General features: G+C 46.9%; 1 protein-coding gene across 2 annotated transcripts in view; it reads left to right on the forward strand.

The window, feature by feature from the left end:
* DHRS11 (dehydrogenase/reductase 11) overlaps positions 1-15,821 on the forward strand; it is a 55,251-nt gene that overhangs the window by 28,975 nt on the left and 10,455 nt on the right. For both annotated transcript variants that reach the window (XM_006276486.3, XM_059717135.1), the window contains exon 2: positions 10,652-10,861. In XM_006276486.3, coding sequence (XP_006276548.1) covers positions 10,652-10,861 — 210 coding nt within the window. The remainder of the gene's footprint in view (positions 1-10,651; positions 10,862-15,821) is intronic.

Below are 15,821 nucleotides of genomic sequence, written 5' to 3' on the forward strand. Positions count from 1 at the left end.
TAAGATGTATATCTTATATATGTAAGCTTGTGCATACATTTATTTATGTATTTAATACATTTCATGTTTATATCTCTCTATATACAATTAAATTTAATATTAATTGTATATTTTTATTATTTATGTGTGTGCATATGCGTGTGTGTGTGTATACGTGTGTGTATGTGTATATGTGTGTGTATATATATATGTGTGTATGTGTATGTGTGTATATATATATATGTGTATATAGATGAACAGAAGCTTTCATGAACCCAAGTTCACTTGGTTAGATGCTGTGCAAGCACATGCAGAAAGCGGAGCATAAGAAGAGGAGAGAAATTGGAGTACAAATGACACAGGAGGAGGGAGAGAGAGAGAAGGGAGGAGGACCGTGCTGGCAGAGACAAACAAGTAGTGAACCCAGAAGAACAAAAAGGGGGTCATGGACACCCCCCCCCAAACCAACCCGTGGTCATGGTCAGTCATGGCAGAGGAGTCCTTCACCCAGGGAGGAGGAGCTGCATGCTTTTCTAGGGAGTCTCAAGCCACAAGCTGATGAGCTCAACAAGAGGCAAGATGTGACCTTTTCAGCCCTCAAGAAAAAACCGGCATGGGCACCTTGGATTGATCAGTTCACCCCTCCGGTCTGCCCGACCCCACCGAGCCCTCTGGCCTGTGGCCTTTAGGCCTGATCTCTTTTCCTCTTAAGTCTTGTGCTGACGGCTTAACAGCAGTAGCTGACTGCAGATGGAAATAGAGGGATTAGACACGTTGCTTTCTTTCTGGGTGACAAAAGTGCAAGGAAAGCTGATTCTGGGACCTAATCCAAAGAAAGGCCGGCAGATTGGGTGAGAAATCTGCCATTGCAAAGCCAGTTTGCTTTTTTGTGCAGAACTGATAACTTGCCCCATGCTGGGAGCACAGTGGGGGCGACCTGGAGTGGGATGTAGAAGGTATTTCCCTTTGCACATACTGTCCTTCCTCCGTCTCTGCCGAGCACTCGAGGCCCATGTACAACTTCTTGCCATTCCTCTGCAATACCCAGATCTCTTCAGGTCTCCTGTCCGTTCCCCTGGGGGCTTATCTTTTTACTGTCAGCCTTTGGGACTGAAACGATCTAGCTTCAGAAACACTGGGGGCAAGAGACTGCGAGACAGAGCCTTAAAATTAAAGCCCCGGGGCTCATGGTTTTCTCAATTATTATAAAAGTTTTGCTCTACTCAGTTCAGTCAGATTACCTCTAATTTACCACTGGTAAAAGTGAAATTGGGTTTGGACCATTAATTTTATCCCTGGCCAGCGCTCGCTCTGTTAAAGCCACATCCTGAGCCTGCTGAAGTCAGCAAAAGGACTTGCATTCGAGCTCGAATCGCCATTTCCCACCTTGCGTCTGTTGCTTGTTCTGACGTTCTAGATCTTCCTCCGTCTTGTGCTGTTCTGCGGTGTCTAGATGAACCCACAAAATGGGGAAGCCAGCAGCTGTTCACATCTCCTTTGAATAATAACTAGGTGTGTCGGAATAAGTATAATGATTTGCCCAGTTTGCAGAGGTGAATTGGACTTGTACGACTTTTCTACTTGGCTACGACTTGTAGAATCGGGTTAGAGGAGAATTTCACCAGTTATATTTAATTAATAGATTTAATAGACTTTAGGGTCGGAAGAGACCTATTAGATCATCGAGTCCGACCCCCTGCCCTGGGCAGGAAAGTGCTGGGGTCAGATGACCCCGGCCAGGTGTCTGTCCACCAGCCGGGTGCTTGTTCCTTTTCCCCTTTAAGGAAAAAAAGGCGTCAACCCTTTTTGTATGTGTTTGGGGGCAGGAAGAGGGGAGAGAAAATTTACGCACGCTTTTTTAAAGGTTCTTTTTTCCTCGTTATTTTGACTCCCTAAAGTCAGCCGTTATTAAAAAACTGGAAACATTTTTGACTTAACTGACCTCGGATTGCATTGATGGGAGTGAAATGAGGAGAAAGAGACCGTGCGCACGTCTTTGGTGCTCTCTGTGCTTCTGTGACATGTAAAGAGGTGATTTTTGACTTTGCCTCACTGTCATCCAAGATGCACCATGACTTTCGGCACCCTTGAGATGTAGTGGATGTCCTGTTCTTGTTTTCTGCACTGCAGTACATTAACATCTCCAGACAGCATCCTGCTTTGCCATGATGAAAGCTGACAGCAACAGTTAAAATTCGAGACGCCGATAGAACAGCAACTGAACAAAATGCTGCCGTCCTCCTGAGTGTGCTGTCATGCACTTGGCAAGTCTTTGAGACAAAAATGAGCAATTTGGGAAAACACAAGTGGCTAAGGAGCAACCCTGAGGCCTGCTTGCTCTTAAACCTACCCAGGACACTGTTTCATTCTTGTTCGGCCTCTTCGAAATCCTCGTGCTTTCCCCACTAATAAGAGAGAAGCCAAGTCAATTGGGAACGAGAAGCTTTTCACCTTTTCCCACCTCCTGCCTGCCTAGCTTAGAGCTTTTTCACGTTCTGCAGGTGCCAGCCCAGGAGCTAGGCTTAATTTGCAGACCCAGAGCTTATAACTAGAAAGTAGGTTCCTTTGTTTCAGTCACCGGCACCGGGGATGTTTTAAGACTGTGGGTAACATTTGCAGAAGTGACTTGGAGACCCCTTTTAAAAAAAACCTAATTGGGCAGTATAGGCCAGGTACCTCGAGGTATTTCAGCTGGCACAACGATATAACGTGTTGTCTTCTGTTTGGAGACTGGGAGAGTGACTTTTGGTGCTGGACTGCGATGCCCTAAGGTTGCAGGGTTCAGGGGTGAAAACAGCTGCTTGTATTGTACAGCAGCAGTGTGCCAAGGTACCAGGGGCAAATGCAAACGGTATCCTAGAAATAGAAAGTACATCACCACGGTCTGGTGTATGGGAACAAAGACCGTTATTGCCTACCGCTCCTGGTACTTGTATCTGGCAAATAATGAATGATGCGGGACTCGCCTGTGAAGTATTTGCAAGCCAGGCGGCAGGATGTGTTTTCCGGCAGGAGCTCGCTCTGAAGCTGAGCAGCTAATTCTTGTGAACGATGATGAACGCTGGCACCAACGATGTAGAGTAACGATGAAGACTGAATGGATGCTTTTTATCTTCTTTCTTGTTTCCACCTTGAAACTTGAAGATCCCCAGTCCCTGTCCTCCCTTGGCCCCTCTCGGCAGCGGTGGGTGCATCTTTTCCTTTGCCAAATGCCATTCTTGCAAAGTTCCTTTAAAACAATGTTTCTTCAAGTGTGTGCTGTCCTCTTTTGTCTCTCTTCTCTTTTTTTTTTAAAACCCCCCACCATGTCTGTATTCTTCCAAACCTTATCAGCACACAGTCAGCAGGATCACATACGTGGCAAAATGAAACCACACACAAGAGACCACGGGAGGGTGATAATTCAATCTCAGGGCAGCTTTATGCTGTGTCCTACAGAAAGAAATGTTGTCTAGCTCAGCACAAACAGACCTCCATAGACACAATGATGCTATTCAGATGTATTGATTTCCTTGTCAGCTGGGCTGCAGTCAGCAGGTCTTTGTCCCCGCTCCACTTCTTTGGTTCTGTAGTAATAGTATTAATACCTTGCATTATGAGAGTGCCTCTGTTTTAAGCCATTCAGAGCCTCATAGGATCTGGCGAAGTGCCCACTGATGGTGTTACGGTTGAGACCTGCAAAGTTGGCTAAGGGGGGGTTGGCCGGCCTCCCCCAAATAAAATGAGGGGGAAGTTGGCACTCGGCTTTCCTAGAGGGGTTTGAAAATCTCATGTTACGCCTTTCTTCATCCTACTGAGTAATAAGTGGTTTTTGTCCCAGCTTTACAGATGCATGAAACTGAGACAGGGATATTTTGACTGGCCTGAGATCACCCAGCAAGTCACTGGGAGAGCTGGGATCAGATCCCCATTGGTCCCGTGTGTAGGAGAGGGCAGTCAGGACCACTGCATCTGCTGGAAAAGCAGCTGAGATTTAGCAAGGCAGGACTGCGCTGGCCCTGGTTCCAGCTTGGTTTAGGACCTTGCCTTGCCTGACCTCAGTGGAGCCCAGGAAGAGACCTGGAAATTTGGACGTTTGCAGGTAGTAAGGACCTCTAGTTTCATGTCTCTTCCAAAAGTGAGTGCCAGCTGCAGGAGACGACCCTAATTCAGGGTTTTTCTGTATTTCATCACTGACATGGAGGGAAGAGTATGATCTTTTCAATAGCTAACGCTGCCCTCTCCAGAGGCTGCCTGGAGGCCTCCTGTTCCAGTACTGATCGCATGTAAGCCCACTTCCCTCCTGAGATCGGACTGGTTCTCCCCACCGGCTGATGTGGCTGCCAGCGGTCTAGTGACATATTTTACAGTGGCAAATGTGCGCTTTTAGGAAACAACACAAGTCGGCCTCTTGCAGGAAGGTGAAGGGTGATGCGACGAGGTATGTCCCATAATCATGCACTCTGATGCAGTGGGAGGGGTATTCCCTTTGCTGCCTTGCGCACACGGGCCAGTGTTTCCAGACGTTTGGAAGCTCTGATGAGGCTCGTCCAGTGATTTGGGTGTCTTTGAGATTCATTATTCTTATTTCCTGTATCTCTGGCAGCTTAAAGAGGCATCCACTGCGTTCTCCCTTGCTTTTCTGTCCCTGTCCCTTGCTTTGCTCTTTCCAGTTTCCATTGCGAGGCCTGAGCCTTAATAGCACAATACTAGCCTGAGCATTTTAGTTTGTTTTCTTCTTTTCTAGGTTTTCTTTGTCTGCAAAGATGCATTGTAATCAGGTCAAATGCAGTGGGAACAGGAGGGACAGGACTTTTAGTGAAATGAGAGCTCTTAGACGTGCTATTATCAAAGCACGGGTTCATCACATGAGTCTAGGGACAAGAGCTGGCTGTCCTCAGAGCGGTCAAACCTTTCTCTTTACATGCACGGAGTTGTTTCCCCACCCCAGCTTCACTTCATTCTGTTTTTTAAGCAGGTTTAAATAGCACTGGGCACATTCCTGTTTCCTTGCAGGGACTGTTCAACCCAGATTTGGGAAGAAATCAGCCTGCGAGTCTTGGAATGGATTTGTGCCAGGGTGAGATGGGGTTCAAACCCCTCCTAAACGTGCTTTTGTGACATCATTATTATTATTATCATGATGATGATGATGATGCCTATGGACAGTGTCCCGTTGCTTGACATGCTGGTCACTTTTGCTCCCTCTGTCTGTATCCATCGGTTATCTCTTATTTTGTGCTCAGCTTGTAAGCTGCTTGGAGCCGGGGACTTCTTTTGGTTGCAGCACCCTGCACGAGGAGGCTGGACTGATTTGGTGGAGCTGTAATGCAAGGAGTACCTAAGCATCGGTACTGTTCAGTGGAAGCTTCTGCCTCCAGCTGGTGGCTGTTGACTTCCCTGCACCGTGCTCAGCTTATTTTCAGAAAGCACTGCAAATTGCAGTCATCTTGGAGGTAGGGGAAACGGCTGCGGAGAAAACGAAAGCTCCCTTTTTGACAGGATCTAAGTTTTATTGCCCCCCCTGAAATGTCACATTGATGGAACTGCTGCGGGCGACCGAATTCGCTAGCGATTTGGTGGACGCTTGTAGCCAGAGTCCATCTCTTTGCAGAAACCAGACGTCACGTGACTGCTCGCCTTGCGCTGGAAGCTGTCACCGTCTCTAATATGACACATCAGAGACGGGATGTTGTTTCTCATTAGCATCAGGACCCTTTGGAAAGGGGCAAAAGGACATCCCCTGGAGAATTTGGGGCTGCGACGGCTGAATGATGAACACACATGGCTAGCAGCAGTGCCTCTCATCTCATTTGCTTTGTATCATTTCATTTGATAAAAGAGCTGGACGCTTACAATAATCACCGATACTTAGCAATTGCAAGGCTTGAGATTGCCCGGGTCCTTTCTCTGCTTATGTGCCTTAAACTTACAATCTATCAATGATGTGGCTTTATATATCGATTATGATTTCTATTCTGGGAAGGCCCTCCTTGCTCAGAGATCTCTATTGTGGTGGGTGCTGTATAATTGTGCAAGCTTTTGTGTTCAGTTAAGTAGTTCACAGGCAGATGAAGGATCTTATCTGTGTAAAGTTGTTTTTTTAATATTAGCATTTAAAACAAATGCCTTGATTTTACCTTAAACAGTCTCACTGTGAAGTGCTAAGTGCTGGCTGATGTCGGATCAGAGGCTCCCAGGGGAATGGAAATTGGAACAAATAAATAGGACGGGGTCACAGAGCTGTTGTTGATGCAAGACACGGGGAAGGGAGGCAAAAATATACCCCTCCTAATCCCAGGGGCTTTTTGAGGAGGAGTTTGGCCCCGTGGAGAAATTGGAGCTGCTTCCACGTTGCTCAAAGTTAAGCGTGCTGAAAAGCTGCTGGAGGTGGAACCAGGTTGTAGCCCCTGGAGTGCAGATCATAGACCATTTTTGCATTGCAATGTTTAAGGCATTGGCTGGAAAGCTATTTACAGCCTTGTAATAAGAGGTAAATCTCGGTATTGATGCTAATACCCCTTGCGAACGTACACGGTGATATTTTTTCCCGGTCCATGAAGAGGCAGGATTTTAGAAAATAAAATGCTCCAGGGCTGGATTCCCTCGCACTTACACCACTGTAACATCCTGGACTCGAGATGAGCGGCTTCTGCTTTCAACCATTTGAAGAGGAGAATCCAGCCCTAAACGTTGCACACATGAATAATAGATGGTGCTGTGTTTGTCAGCAGCATTCGCATAAAAAACATGCAAACACAAATTCCCTTTGGTTCCCATCATGTAAAGAGGCCGCTGGGTGAATTTTCGCTGGTTTAATGCCAGGGACCAAGCAGGATAATACTGTGAAAAATAATGTATCTAATAATCTCACCCTTTTTGTGTTCAGTTATATTCTTCACTTCTCCATCCCTGCACAACCACCTTTCACTTAGGTGGGGTTTTTTCTGAGGCAGAAGAATTCCACCTCGTAGTCGCTTGCCCGACCTTTTCATGTGATTTTTGCAATGCATAGATTTGTTGTTTGCTCTGTGAAATGAGTCGTTGCATTTTCAGCATGTGGATCCTAGCTTGGGAAGCCACTTGGGGGGTTAGGTTTAAAAAATAAAGTGGAATTCAGCGTAAAATTGGTGATGGATAACAGGGCTCCTGGGATGGGATTCAGCTGCTAATTAAAGGTCTTATTATGTGAGCATGATTACAGCGGTAAAAAGCTGGGAGTATCTGCAGAGAAGTCAGAGGGGTAACACTGGAGCCAATGTGGGGGATTGTACTTTTGGGGACAGTTGCTTTGTGCGGTTTAGTCATTTATGCCAGTACTGGGTGAGTTTTGGAGGTTGCTAGTAGTAGCACTTTATTTAATTTCTTATTGCTGTGATTAATCAGGTGCCAGGGCAGCAATGAGCTCAGCCCAGAGGTCCTGATTCTTCTCTGGGTTTAAGCCTTATCTTCATTGCAAAATAGCTCCCACACCTTACCTACCCTTTTCTCTATCTCCAGGTAAAGACATGCTGAAGACAAGGTCCTTTGGTTTTGCCACAAGATAAACTTCGGCAAGACCAGCACTATGGCCTTGCATGGGACTGGTTTTTCTTGCAGTAAAATTAAAGTGCCTTGTCCTCGCTGTGCCACTCCAAAGTAAAAAAAACGTACCTGTTCTGGAGGTAAACTCAAGGCCCTGAGGTCAAAGCCTGAAACCCTTTCTCTGTCGAATTTAGCAGAGTTATTCCAGTGGGATTTGAAGAGGTAAGTGATGAGAAGAAGCATAACACAAAGCAGCCTTTCTTTGATAATCTTGCTTGGCGATAAAGGGCCCAATTGTCTTACAATAAAGTCGCTTTATACTGCTCAGCAGTATAGTGAATGTAATTCCCTCTTGGCTGCCTGCTCTGAGTACCACTGTGGTGCTGAATTACACTGAGACCCACTTTTAAATACCTTGTACCCTGCCAGGATGGAATAGCAGAACCGTAGCGTAGTGGAGAATCACGCCCAGGATGAACAACTCAAGTTCAAGTGAAAAAAAGGACAAAAATATATATTATAAAAAAAAAAAAAAATCAGGCAAAGTTTGACTTATGTCCCAGATTTCTTCCGCCGTGAACACAACCCTCCATTTACAGTTATGGGAGCGAAATACAACTGAAAATCAGGCCCAAGGTAGAAGGACAGTTCAGTAACTTCTGAAACTGCGGCTGTAAGAACATGGGTAGCAGGATAGATGTGACGTTTCCTGACTCCCACTTCAGTAAAGCATCAGAGCATCCTTCCCCTTTAGATTTCATGGGACACCTAGAGTGTCTTCTGTATGCATGAGTGCATTACTGTATTCTGCTGTGTGTTTTAAGCCAGGAAAATGCTTTCCAGCATTTATAGCAATACTTTCCCAGATTCACAGGGGTGAGCATCAGGGGCTGGGCAAACAACTCTTCACCAAAGCGCAAACCAGGAGCAACGGTCATAAGCTCCTAGGAGAAGGTTTCAGACTGGATATAAGGAAAAACTTCATGGTTCGTGTGACCAGACTCTGGAACAGACTCCCAGCCAGGGTGGTGCAGGCACCTGCCCTGGAGATCTTCAAAAGGAGACTGGACGCACACCTCGCTGGGGTGATTTGACCCTGCCCAGAGCAGGGGGGCTGGACCCGATGGTCTCACGAGGGCCCTTCCAGCCATAAACCTCTGTGAATCTGTGCATTGTCACTGCAGCAGCTGATCTGCAAAATAGAACCTGGGAAAGGGAAAGTTTGTCGAAACATTTCCTCCGAGTCCGTTTTGCAGATTAAAATATGTCTGAATGTGTCACTTGGTAAGAAAAGGGTTATGAGAAGAATAAAGACTGTGTGCTTCACATCAGTCATGAGACGTCATAGGGGAGTGAGGTAAATGGATCACTGCAATCCTACTTGTGCAGCTACGCTTAACCGTCGCAGGGCCATAAGAGGCCTCAGGAGAAAGTCTAGTCCAACCCCCTGCTCCAGGCAGGATCTTGCTTGTTCAACCCAGCCCAGGTGCATGTTTTTCTAACCTGCACCCAATGGTAACACCTGATTCAGCACCCACCCGTGTCAGCGGGACCCTTTCCGTTGTTGTCAGGTGGGTGCTGGACCTGACTCCAAGACCCTTTTCTAGGTCCCTTGCTTGGGTGCAGTAGATGTGCCAGCCTCCGCAAATGTAGGCTCTTCTTTTCAGGAAGTCGCCTACGGGCAGGTGCCTGGCACCTATCTCAGCTAGTTATGCCAGACAAATATGATGTGCATCAGCAGCAAGGCACCCAAGGGGTTGTCTGCCCACGTCAAGTGTTCGGGTGGCTGAGACATCAGAACGCATTTTTTCACTGGACGTACGCTTGGGTTGGTACGGGGTGCAGGCAGCTCGCACAAGGACCCTGTTTACCAAACTCCCTAAACGCGTGCCTGACACTAAATGAGCGGATTGAAAATGCAAACGCACAAGTCGCCAGTCCCTTGAATTGCGTGTTTGCAGGGTTTTTTACTTTTATTCGCTCCCGATCCAACTCTCACTGCAGACTCACGGGGCACTGGACCTGCGATACATTTCTTGACGTATCTTGACTGCAAGGCTGATCTAGGTAATGAGGCTATTTAGCAGCCTAGTTTGGGGGGATTGTTAGTAAGAAGATAGGTTTTGTTAAAGTTGTGGCACAGCAGCTTAGCTAACGAATCCTTCTTCATAATGAATGACCCTGGAGGCTGGCCATTGTGTACACCACATATGGGAGACAAATAAAGTGCCAGAATAAGGAATAAATGTATTGAAGTAGCAAAAATGACTTAGTTGGAGGGTGGCGTTTGTGCAGAGATGCTTCTGAAGGACTGATAACGAGCGTTGAACGAAGCCTGTTAATGACGCCGAGAATGCTGCCATTAGTCCATGCTGTGGCCTAGTCCACGAGTTTTTAATTTACCATGATACTTAAAACATCTCTGCACCTAGCAGATTATTCTTCCTGCTAGCAAACGCTACAATCCAGTGCATGCGCCAGACAGCGTGGGCCAGACGTGTCATCTAGCGTAAAACAAGCAGAGCTCATTGACATCAGAAGAAATGCTGATTTACACCACCTGTGGCTCTCTCCCTATAAATATAAACCAGAGGGGATTCAGCTCGGAGACATTATGTCTGTGACATTTATAGCATCCAGCCCTTAGTGGATAAAGTCTAGGGAGTTGGATGAGTGAGAGTAATGCGCAAGTGACAGACAGTCAGCAAAGCAGCCTACGCTGAAGGCAAGATCAGTCCTCCTCTTGCCAAAGCCCTAGTCTCTGTCTGCAGAGACATTTTCAGATCAAGACACAAGGATGGTAATTGTGGCTGTCAGAACATGAGCGCCAGACAGCCTTGCCCTAGAAAGATGGTGTGAGAGTCGGTAGGGCCCAGGAGACGGGGCGTTAGGCTGGCAGCTTGGGCTCTATTTACGGCTCTGCAGCTGACTGGGTTACATGGCCTCGGGTGAGTCTCTTCACCTGTCCCTGCTTCTGCCTTGCGTGCTTAAAATAGATGGTGAGTGATGGTCTGTGAGCACAAGGCTTAGTAAAATGGGGCCTTAGTGTTTGGTTGGGGCCTTTAGGTTCTTCATTGCAAATAAATAATTGGATGAAGCACTGCAATGAAGATCACTTGGGCATTTCCCGATTGCTTTATCTCTTCTTTCCTTATTCCTTTTTTTCCAGAAATTGGCAGCAGAATGCCAGAGCGCAGGCTACCCCGGTACCCTCATACCCTATAAGTGCGATCTGTCCAACGAAGAGGAGATCCTGTCTATGTTCTCTGCAATCAAGACGCTGCACCAGGGGGTGGACGTGTGCATCAACAACGCTGGCTTGGCACGCCCAGAGCCCCTTCTTTCTGGGAAGACGGAGGGCTGGAGGACAATGATAGACGTGAGTAGCACATGTGTGGGATGGGATGAGCGATGAGCCAGGCAGAGCGGTGGTATTTTTTTTTTTATATTGACCAGACATCTGATAATCAGGCTTGCTCTCTGAGCTGGTCTCCTCCTAGATGACTGCTCTCCTTCTTCCGTTCCATGGATGAGTGCTTGTATGTACGTAGGCGATTCATGGCATGGTAGTGAAAGTATAGTGAGGCACCGCTTTGTGGTTTACGTTGCAGGATTGAAGCTTCAGATCTGGGTTTGGTTCCTTTCAGTAGTGGAAATCTGCCTGCCACAGAGCCAGAATTGCTTGTTGTACATCTCAGTGCCCAAGGGGCACTCTCTGATTTCCCCCCTCTCCCAGAGATTCGCTTCTTTTTGGATTTAAGCAATTGGAAATGACAAAGACCAAAAATCGCCCAGACCGAAAGTGTGTGATTTTGCTTGTGGGTGCAACACATACCAGGATATGCATGCCCTGACTTAGTGGTGGCATTAATTGTCCACGTGATAAAACAGGATGTCCACATTTTATCCAAATCAGGGCCACATTGGCAGCTTGCCTTGTGGCTGCACCTGATTTGAATATAATGGACTTTGTTTGTGCTGCACTTTTACTACAGAGGCAAAGTCTATGAAACCACAAGTCTTTATATGCAGTGATCCGTCTTGAATCTGGCTTCTGAATCTGGCTCATGATTTTTGACCTGTTCAATAAAATTTGGATATGTTATAAAAATAGCTGTGGGTTTTCCTTCTTCTCTGAATGGTTGGATTTGACCATTACAATCTCACAGCCTAGACGTCCTCATTTTCTGAATGCACTGGAGCCAGGTTTGGTCTGGCAGGGAGGTTTTGCCTTCTCTGTAAGAATAGATCCAGCAGACAGAGATACTTGGTGTGTCTGCATGCCCGTAGCAACATGAGGTTTAGTTCTGCTGCACTTTGTGAAACTTTTTAAAAGGGTGTGTTGTAAAAAAGGCTGCCAGCTCTTTTCATGGGCCAGTGAGTCCCTGCCAAGCGGAGAACAGAATGTGGAGAACAATTTCTTCCAAAGGTCTGCTGGGGGGGGAAGTGTTAGCAAATGCATTTTATTTTGAAGGATGTCATACAAGCATTTCAAAATCCTCCTGTGCCAATGGAGAAGAAAAAAAAATATCCTTAAACAGTCATTGATCCATTGATTTTTTTTTTATCCTGGATTTCAGGTTTCTCTGGTCAGCCGCATCCCCTTTATGGTTGCAACAGCACTGAGCCTGCTGTTGCCACTTAACAAATATAGTCCAGGAATGAGCTTTGATTCTACCATACTTGGGTGCAATTTAAGCTAATCACGCCATATGAGGACCCAGGCTAAAACCAGTGTTGTGCAGATCATCCCATGTCTGTCTACTGCAAGGTTGCTGTGCCTGTGTCTAGCATCTGGATTTGGATGTGCTCAGAAACAGGGATGCTGGACCTTTGGGTCTGATTTAGCCTGGCTGTTCCTAGGCTCCTACTTCTGTGAAGTCTGGAAGGTGCATTGGGGCCAGAGGGCTGGCTTACGGTTTGACAGACAGCCTCTTTATGCTGTTCTTGTCGCACTTCCCCTCCCTGAAAAATACCTACAAACGCATCTGGGGAGAGGGCCTCACGGGATGGTTCAGGGTTAGGAGTGCAAGGATTCTGCATTGATCCTGCCTCCAGCCCCTGGCATGGGGAACACATCAGAGGTAAGTCAGATGTCACGGGAGCGTATTTGCATTATAGCTATTTCCTGCATCCCAAGGTCCAGGGTGGAGGTGTAGGAATAGGTAGGGACTGGGCTGGGCAGGTTTCTGCATGACCTCAGGGGATGGAGACTGTAAAGATGCTTGAAAGTTACCCCCCAGCACTCTGGCCTCTGACACAGGTGTAGAGTAACTGGGAACCCAACCCGAAACTTTCACTCATTCCTCGGTTGGTTGCACTCTGACTGAGTTCAGCAGGAGTGCGTCTCAGGGAGGACCTCTAAATTGGCTAGGACCTCTAATTCAGCTTGGATTGCACTGCAGTTTTCCTTGTCCCCTGTTCCCTGCCCCCCTCCGGGTCTGTTTTCTATAGTGGCACTTTCTCGCTGGTTGGGTGGGCAGAAAAATGGCCTGATGCCAGCCCATTGCTGAGATCTAGTTACAGGGAGAGGAATGCTGCGACAGCGTATTGCTGAACTGCTGCTTTTGGGGAATCCCAGTGAGTTGACCGTTTCTTTGATGACGCTAGGTAAAATCACGGCCGAGCTGGGAAATGAGAGTGATCCAAAATGAGAAATGTCTGATCGCGTACAACATGAATCAAAGCCTAAGAATGTGCTGACACGATGGGAAAGCTTTGACAAGTGTAGGGGCAGGTCCATTGCAGGTAAATAGTGGCACAACTCCATTCATGTCAATGGAGCTATGTCAGTTTGACAACAGTTAAGGATTTAGCCTATAAAAATCTTAGGTAGGATAAAAATGACAAGTTCTTGCTTGACATGGTTTATTCCCACATACAAAGCTCCAGGACTTGGAATGAGCTAGTGGTGGGATTTTTTTTAAAGTGTTTTAAGGGACTTTTGAAAATCATTGAAACTTCACTCCTAAGTAACTGGGAGCTGCTGAAAATCCCGTGCACGTATCCAAGCCTGATGCCACTGTGCATGACCACCCATAAATTGGTAATCTCAAGATGAATTCGTGCCAGCTATCACCTGTGACACATGCCCCACCTGTCCTTGGGCACAGTGCCTGCCATTCCTGGGATCTGTGCTCAAATCGGCGGAGGGTAAAGTTTAGCACCCAGTCAAAGATCCAGACTTTCAGAGTAAGCAAGAGCCACCGTCTTGTATGATGCCAGCTGGCACTCCTGGTTTTCAGACCCCTGATACAGTGATTTTAAGACTGAAATGGGGGAACCCACTCAGTGCTAATGCTAATTCATGTCCTCGAAAGGGAGGCGAGGAGCCCATGACCCACCTCTTGTGGCCCCTCCGCAGCACCCCCAAAGAACCGTAGCCACTAGATCCTCCTCCTCTTTCTCTTCTTCCTCTCTCTTGGTTTGAGGTGTCCGTCCTCCATCTGCTCTGGAGTAAGCAGCGCTGGTGCTGTGTACACACCTTGCTTTACAGGTTAGTGTTTGAACAGCTCCTTCACATTTTACCTACTGACCTTTGTGGCCAGGAATTCATGCTGAACTTCCATCCGCTCCCTCCGGGCTCCGTTCCAGAAGCAGGAGATTACCACGCATGCACTGTCACATTTGATAACCAGCGCTCGTTGCTGAGACCAAGCGGGCCCTGGCTTTGCTTCTTCTAACAGTCATTCGCTGACCAATAGCATATTTTCTTGTTTGCACTGGAGTTTTAAAGCAAGAATAATGCGACTTTTCTGGGACCCAAATTTTCTTAAGTGACGGCCAGGGCACTTATGACCTCAGTGGGGGCTGATTATCGGAGGTATGGTGGGCAGAATAAGGCACGGGTAAGCATGTCGGAGTGGTGCACACTTAGTGCAACCCCATGTGCAACTTGTGATTATGGCTGGGTGATGTTACCTCCCACAGCCCGCGGTGACAGTATGGGACCCGGCCAGCTAAAGAAGATCTCTTTCAGCTTGAGTCATAGAGACCCGTGTGGAAGATCAGGGTTTCTGCCCCACTTCCTTCCCACAGATGTGTACCATTTATATTAGTTACCTGTTGTCTTCAGTGCATAGATTAATTGCAATGGACTTGGGCCTGGAGCGAGCAAGAGAAAGGAAAGCAATGTAGGATTTTTTTTTGATTTTTTTGCCTTTTTATTCAATTTTAGGCTTTGGTTTCTATGGTAGTGACACCTTGCCTTCTATCGTGCCTTCCCCTGGAGGGTGTCAAAGCATTTCCTGGACACAAATCTGCGGGTAAAACATCATGCACTTTCATGGTATTTTCTAAAATAATTAAGCTTTGCAAGACTCAGGAAGGCAGGGAAGTATTGCAACTCCTTTCTTTTGTGTGAGAAACCCAGGCACAGAAAGGCAAAGCAATCTCTTCAAAGGACCCATGGCGAGCCTGCGGTAGGAGCAGGCTTCCCAGTGCAGCCTCCGGACAAGCGACCCACTGGGACACATCGTGCAGCTGTTGTGCTCAGGAAGTTGCATGTAGTATTGAAATAATGCGGTGATTTGGGTAGATTTACATCAGCTGTGAAGCTGGCTAGGAGACGGGTGCATTATTTACTACGGCCCAGAAAGGGGTTACTGCCATTCAAAGCACTTTGTGCTAATAGAAGCCAGGACCTGTACAGTATCCGAAAGGTGCGCTCCTTTTTTAATGTAAGACGTTAGACAGCCCTCGTTCGCTTTCCGTCACCTTGCTAATGGCGAAATCAAATGGATTTAAAATATCTTGGCTGTTCTGGGCTTTATTCCAGCGCTGAGATCATTGCACTGGGCAGTTTTTCCTATAACCTCCGGATACTTTCTCACCCGTAAAACTGAGACGAATTTGTAGCCCAGCGTGTGGAGGTTTAACCCCATAGCTCTCGATGTGACGGCACTGTGTTTGCTAAATCCTCAAGTGAGGCTTATATGTTCAGCCGTGAAATGCTTCTGCTGTTGTAGTTATTATTTTGCTTGCTGTTTGTATTGCGGTTGTGCCATGGAGTCCTCCTCACTGGCCAGAACCCAGTTGTCCAAGGATGATGCAAAGTTCGGACATATAAAGAGCGTCCCTGCCCCGATCGCCTTATAATGAGAAATAAATATTTGCTTTTATTTTCTTATAACTCAGAAACAGCCCAAAGGACTTTCCTCCACTGACCTTAGGAGATCTAAATGATATTCGCTTGGGTCAAACAGGGAATATATAGTTCTTATTCAGGTAACAAACCTATAGATTATGCAACAAACCAGCTGCATGTCACAACTGCCCTCTACCGGGCAGAGTCAGAAGTGCTTGACCATGTGTCTGCGTCTACGTTGGGGACAGCTAAT

The sequence above is a fragment of the Alligator mississippiensis genome, chromosome 14, assembly GCF_030867095.1.
Source record: "Alligator mississippiensis isolate rAllMis1 chromosome 14, rAllMis1, whole genome shotgun sequence".
NCBI lineage: Eukaryota > Metazoa > Chordata > Crocodylia > Alligatoridae > Alligator > Alligator mississippiensis.